Source organism: Diabrotica undecimpunctata, chromosome 9 (genome assembly GCF_040954645.1).
Source record: "Diabrotica undecimpunctata isolate CICGRU chromosome 9, icDiaUnde3, whole genome shotgun sequence".
NCBI lineage: Eukaryota > Metazoa > Arthropoda > Insecta > Coleoptera > Chrysomelidae > Diabrotica > Diabrotica undecimpunctata.
In genome coordinates, this window is record NC_092811.1 from 48,461,174 (window position 1) to 48,468,644 (window position 7,471).

The 7,471-nt window shown below is 31.9% G+C and overlaps 1 protein-coding gene across 1 annotated transcript; it reads left to right on the forward strand.

Annotated features, from left to right (window-relative positions):
* Positions 1 to 5,834: 5,834 nt before the first annotated feature.
* Positions 5,835 to 6,650, forward strand: LOC140450650 (zinc finger BED domain-containing protein 4-like). Its single transcript, XM_072544313.1, has one exon. The coding sequence runs from the start codon at positions 5,835 to 5,837 to the stop codon at positions 6,648 to 6,650; it is 816 nt and encodes a 271-aa protein (XP_072400414.1).
* Positions 6,651 to 7,471: the final 821 nt, after the last annotated feature.

A 7,471-nucleotide genomic window follows, 5' to 3' on the forward strand; every position in this document is an offset into this window, starting at 1 on the left:
CCGTAAGCTCTTACCAGCCCTGCCTAAGGATATTCACGATGTACATTCTGTACTCGATAGTTATGGACCGAAAACCACAACAGGTAAAAATTTTTTGTTTATTAACAGCACAGCTGATAATATCATTGTTTTTTCTTGCCATACAAATATAATAAGTTTATGTAAAATGAAAGATTTTTACATGGATGGCACATTTTCTTATTGTACAAAATATTTTTATCAGTTATTTACCATCCATGGACTGGAAAATGGGCATTATGTTCCTCTTTTGTATTGTCTGTTGCCCAAAAAGACCAGTGACACATATATGAGACTTTTTCTGTTGGTAAAATCTAAAATTTTTGAACTTTATAATATTGTTTTTGAACCGAAGGAGGTATTTGTGGATTTTGAAATCGCAATTCATAACGCATTAAAAGTTGTCTTTCCCAAAACCAAACTAAATGGTTGTAGATTCCACTTGCACCAGGCGTGGTATAGGAAAATACAATCATTAGGGTTAACCCAAATGTATAAAGATAAAAACTGCGAGGAAAGCAAATGGCTTACTCATACTTTTGGGCTAACTTATTTAGACCCCTCTGAAGTTGAAGATTGTTTCATATTTGATCTCATGTCATACAAACCGGACCATAAACTTATAGATAAATACGCAGACTATTTATTAGAAAACTACATAGCGCCAGAATCTCATTTTCCACCAAATATATGGGCATATGAAAACCCATCAATTAAAAGAACCACAAATGCCTGCGAATCATTCCATTCGCACTTTAATTCTAGTTTTTATTCAAGTCACCCTTCTATATTTATTTTTATAGAAAAATTAAAAGATTGTCAGATCGATGCATATTTAAAAATAAAAAATTTAAATATTCCAGCAAAAATTAAAGACAAACAAGTAAAAAACAAACTAAAATTTATCAAAAACATGGTAAATATGCTTCGATCTGACAATATTTCTAGAATTAATTTCGTTAAATCTGTATCACATCAAAACGTTTTTTAAAAATTTATAGTTTACTTAATTTATAGAAATAAGTTGATGTAATAATTTTATTGAAATAAAGAAATATTTTAATATAAAACATTCTGTTATTTTATTTGATTTGCGGCCGAAAATACCTATGAGATAAGGAAGCAACTTAAAACCTCCGGCCGAATTTACCTACCGGCTTTTAGTACCTGCTCTTTTTCCGGCCGAAATTACGTCCGCCCCGATATATGAAATGGAAATCTTAAAAAAGATTAATACGTGGCAAAAATCCAAATACAGGTATCAAGGGCACATATTCTTTAGGTGATAAGATAACAAACTATAATCCACTTATTAAAGCAACATAAATGTTATTAACAATCTTAGCTCTACTTTTATATAAAAAACTAACTTAAAAAAATAAAGAATAGGTAAGAAAGCAATGATAATCAAAAGAAGTTATTTTAAATTAAGGAGATATCTAATTAATAAATACATTAATTTACCAAAATAAAGTAGTAGGAATATTTTTTTAGGAACAGGAATTTTGGTTTTTCAGGAAGAAATATTTGCAATTCTTTTTTGTGAAAAGATATTAGATGCTTCCTTAAACGGAAATGAATGATTTCGAAAAACTCATCAAATTTGCTTTTAGGTCTTTTATATCTATAATTAGAACGCTCACTACTCCGACTATTTTAAAACTATTTGAATCTTTGTCCCCCATGTCAAATTGTAAACTTGTCAAATGAAGTTTAGTGATGTCGAAAAAGTACCTACTACTATAAATGTCCGTTACTATTCAATACCCTAAGTATCTAATAACAAACCGAGAATTATATATCGTTACTTCGTTATTCTAAATATTTCGGTATTTTGTTTACACGGTAAGCTACATTATCTGTTATTAATAAACTTTTGAATATTATTGCGCTCTTTCAGCAAATTTGGTTTAACCGAATGATCTTATCGCACACTCAGCAGAAACAATGTTTAGTCTTAGGCGGATAAGATTTGTTTATTTAGATTCCTCCTAACTAAATTATAATGGGAAAAAATTGAATTATTAAGTGGGTGTCCGTAATAATAAGTGTTCTATTTTTTATATCTAAGGTGACATATTTATAAAAAATTTCGATACGATATTACTGTCGACGTATCAATGCAAGATTATTTTATGATTAGAGGGCGGCTATAAATCTGGACAATTAATTTCAGAGCGAAGAAGTCGTCTGCTGGAAAAGAATGTACAAAATATTTTGCAATTGATACATTAGGGGTTATGACGTTAAAAATTGGTCCCAACGGGAAACGATTTGTCGCTCCAACGTTGTTAGTGATGTTAGTCGAGTTGTAACAGCAAACTAAGGTTTGCGGTTATAAGTTGACAACAGCAGCTCAACGTTGGGATGTTACAAATTGAGCCTCGAAGGGTTACAAGTTAAAAGAAAAAATGTTGGGTAAGAAATTTTATATCATTATATTATGTACTAGTATGTCATCCTGAGTTTGAAATAGTGAAAAAAGTAAGTTTCATAATATGTACAGAAAGCTCAAAAAGTACCAAAAAAAGTTGGGACAAAGTTTACTATAGTAATTGATGTTATTTTCAACATTATGACAGAGCCTGATGTCAGGGATAAAACCATACTCCAGCCAAGACAAGAAATTGAATATCTTAAAAATGAAATACAAGTGTTCCATAAATTCTTCACACTTAACCAGGCCAAAAAAACTAAAAAATCCACAAAAAAAAAAGCAACATGAACAGTTGACGATATCAGAAGGATAATTGTTATCCATTCTGTTGAAGCTCGAGGATATAGACTTCTTTTAAAAAAAGGTTATCCTTTACCTGTCATATCAACATTAAGAAGATGGTGCAGGAAGGTGAAACTAGAACCTGGAATTTTAAAACAAGTAAGATAAGATTGTTAATTTTATGGTAGCAGTTTGCAAGATTGCAAGTACTAAACATTAAATAAATAATACACTTTTTTAGGTTTTCATGATTGTTGAAAAATCAGAATTAACTGATATACAAAAACTTTGTGTCTTATCATTTGATGAGATGAAAGTACGAAAGGAATACATGTATGACAAAGCTAATGATGAAACTCTTAAGCCATAAACACAGTTATATACAGGTAGCAGTATTAAGAGGATTATTTGGAAATTGGAAGCAACAAATATTTTATAATTATGACTGTAAAATGACAAAATAAATACTCTTTGAAATTATTAGCTTTGCAGAAAATGCTGGAATCCCAGTAGTGGCCATGGTAAGCGATCTAGGTGGAGGAAACAGAGGTTTAAATAAAGATTTAAATATTGGTATTTCACAAACTAGCTTTGCTAATCCAGTCAACCAAAAAAATATATGTTTTTGCTGATGTGCCACATCTCATAAACCTACTAAGAAATAATTTTGTTGACCAAGGTTTCATAGTAAATAATACTGAAGTTAACAAAGAAATAATTGAAAAAGTTATCAATTTAACAAGTACAACAGATCTTAATATTGCCCACAAAATATCTTTGGCTTGCCTGTTGGTGCAAGCTACTTGGTCCAAAAACTAAAAGTAGTAAAAACCAGATATGGCTATAGAATAGTGGCAGAAACACCGGATTTTCACATTTTCTTACCTCAAAGATGTACAGAGGTCATTCAGTCAAATTTGGAAAATTTTGAACCAGAGAAGTATAAAATAACACTGCTGGGAGTGGAATCTTTTGGAAGCCAGGCAACACCCAATTTTACGATTAGTAAAATATAAGAAGCACCTAGGTGAGTTTTTCATTTATCGTTACCATTATTACCATTTTATCGTTAAAAAAATCATGAGTGACATCGTTAAAAAAATCATGAAGTCTACCCAAAGTGCCATCTCATTATTGCAGAGCGTCTTCCAGTAAACTGTACCTCGAACCGCTCTTTTCGTCAAAGTCTGAGGTTTTCAATTTGTATGTTGAACACTGTTCTGAAAGGTCAGAGGAGGCTTTATCTCTAACTCACAAACTTCTTTTAAGAGCATGAAACTTGGTCTATTTAAGCCAAAAAAACCAATGTGATATCTGTGTTATGTATGAAAATGGTAATTTAGAAGAAGAAATATGGGTGCAGCATAGAAACAGAAAACAACAAGCACGAGAAGCAATGCAGTCAGATACCCAAAAGGCAAAAAATAATAGCAGGTATATGGTAATCACAATGGACCTTCAAGGAGTACTTCTGAGTCCGCGCTTTACTACAACACAAAATTAATAGTACATAATTTCACCATGTACAATAATGCTAACCATGATACAATTTGTAGAGACCGATCGATTAATCGGCTTCGGCCAAAACAAAGCCGAAGGTGAAAAATGCTGTCAGTATACTATACTATAGAAATGAAATAATCTCTGAACAATACGCTTCGGCGAGTCTTTGATAATTTGAATAATATTTACACCCTATTTTCTACCCTCAACTAAAACGTTTTACAAAATTTCAGGTCAGGTAGTAGGTAGGATATAAATTTTAACAATAGGCCAAGATGTCTCAAAGATCTTCATTTGAATATTTCTCACGTAGTAAAATTCTGATAATAATATTAAATATTTTATAACAGTTTAAGTTTATTTTCTCGTGGATGCAGCATGGCTAATAGTGCTTATTTATCCTTGAAATATATATATATATATATATATATATATATATATATATATATATATATATATATATATATATGATAATTTACGTTGCAAAATCAGTTTAGGTTTTTGTTCTAGTGTTGTAAAAATAACTTTTGATAAGTCTGTAATATTATTTTGAAAAAAGTGGCAACAAAGCTGTATGCAAACTATGTTCAAAGTCATTATCGCTTGGCAGTTTAATACCTAAAAAACAAACTATTACAAACATTAAAAATCATCTACAAAAAATTCATACAGAAGAATGGAAATCATTTTGTGACATTGAAATGGGAATAAAAGTTCGAAAATTGGAACATATGAAAACTCCGCATGATGTTACACAACCAGTTTCCAGGACATTTCAGCCTAACCTACATCAAATAATGGAACTTAAGTCACCTGCTCTATGGCCTGATGATCATCCGATATCATCTAGCATTGATAAGGGTATCATGGACCTTATTATTGTTGACATGTTACCATACTCTATCGTTGAAGGAGAAGCTTTTCAGCGTTTAAATTTTGGAGATCCTAATGTTACTTCCAAATACAGAAAAAAAAAACGGAAAAGGTTTTTAGAACTAGTTTAATGCCAGCTACCTATGACAGAGTTTGGAAGAAAGTATCAAATTTAGTTTCTAAAGCCGAATGGATAAGCTTTACGTCAGATATTTGGAGCAATCCTGCTAAAACCTGTTCTCTTTTGAGTTTTACAGCTCACTTTGTTCATGGTTCAAAACGTCCTAAAGTTATATTAGGCGCTAGTGTGCTTAATGATGACCACACTAGTATGTTTATTGCAAGTAAACTTAATGAAATAATTAAACATTTTAAAATAGAAAACAAAATTCATATAGCTGTAACTGATAACGCAGCAAATATGGTCGCGGCTATTCGTATTACACAATTTACATCTCTAAGATGTGTGGTTCACCCATTACAACTTGTAATTCATGATTCTTTATTAAAATAGGAATTAATCGAAAACACAATTAACAAATGTCGTAAAATTGTAGGACATTTTAAAAGGAGTGAACAAGCGTGCAGGTACCTGAGGCAGTTTCAACAAACTTGCAATTTGCCACAGCATATGTTAATTCAGGATCTGGAAACAAGATGGAATAGCACTCGCCTAATGTTGGAGCGGCTATTCGAACAGAAAGTTGCAATAAATTTTTATATGGCTGAACGTTGTGGTATTGAAGTTCCCAGTTCAACAGAATGGGAATTGGTTAACAATTTAATTTCAGTTTTAACTTGTTTTTACCAAGCGACGCTAGATCTTTCAGCCGATTCTGCTTACGTATCATTAGTTATCCCACTAATAAAAATGCTAAATGGTAAAGTTCCTGCGAAAGAGCAGGACTCTGAGGAGATAAGTTTATTAAAGCTACGACTTCGTGAATCATTAATTAAAAGATTCGCTAATATTACAAATTTGTCAGAATTGTCAATTGCGACTCTCCTAGATCCTCGCTATAAATCAAAATATTTGACAGACGAGGAAGTAATTACATGTAAAGTAAGTATTTTAAAATTTTTACGTGAATCTGATAGCTCTAAGTTTAGTTATACAAATAAAGTTGCTATGGCTATCGCTTCAACATCATCATCAACAACTACACATGTAGTAGATCTGGAAAACAATAGTCTTTGGAATGCACATGATACTTTTGTCACAGCTGTTCTAGATACAACAAAAGAAATTCATAACGACAACGATCCCAATGGAGATTACCTAGATTCGTATTTACGAGAGGATTTGCTTTTAAGAAGTGCCGACATATTTCATTCTTGGGAATCAAGTCCCTGTATTTCTTTAAAAACTGCAGCCAAAAAATTTCTATCGGCACCACTAACAAGTGTCTCTAGTGAGCAGTTATTCAGCTCTGCTAGGCAACTATATGCTGACAGAAGAACTAATTTGTTGGGAGAAAACGCTGACAAGACTCTTTTTCTTACGTACAATATTAGGATGTTTGATTTCGAATATTAACTACCAGATCCAGTAATCAGCAATACTCACTTGCTTTAATGTTTTTAATGTTATTTATTTTTATTATCGCTTCTATTACCAAATAATGTATAAATGTTTGACTTTTTTATCTCATAATTTCATATTTTTGTTTATCACTTATCAGTTAATAAAAATATAATGCACATTATTTAAATTAATAACATATAATAGGTATATTTTTAGTCACCTTCGGCTTCGGCTTCGGCCGAAGGTATCCTACAGGCCGAACTTGGGCATCGGCTTCGGCTTCGGCCAAAAAAATCACATTCGGTCGGTCTCTAACAATTTGCTACATTTGGCATGAGGGCGAAAGAGCCATCACATCAAATGAATTTTCTTCGTGTATTGTCGACTTTATAAATAATATAAATTCTGCACACGTTGACGAAATTATGCCATCTTAAGTAATGCACTTTTTCAAACTGCAGTCTTAAAGAATATTACTATAATTCAAAAGATTTTGGAGAAAGGACACACGCAAATGCCTTGTGACTCATGCCATGGCAAAATAGAAACAAAACAAAAACATGAAGTAAAATACTTGGATCGCAGGTTCTTTAGGGAGTACTCTACACTAAATTCAGTCTCAACCATTCGGCCAGGGTGTAAGTCTGGCGACAAAGTAGTTACTGATATTAGGGAACTAAAATATACACCACAAGGACAAATAGTCTATAAATTACAAATTTCTGAAAAGTGGCAATTGCTGCCTAAAAGAATAGGCAGAATTCAGAAATATTTGCCGAATTTTCTCTATTCAGACAGTAGAAAAATTAAAAAGGAGAAATACCAAGACCTAC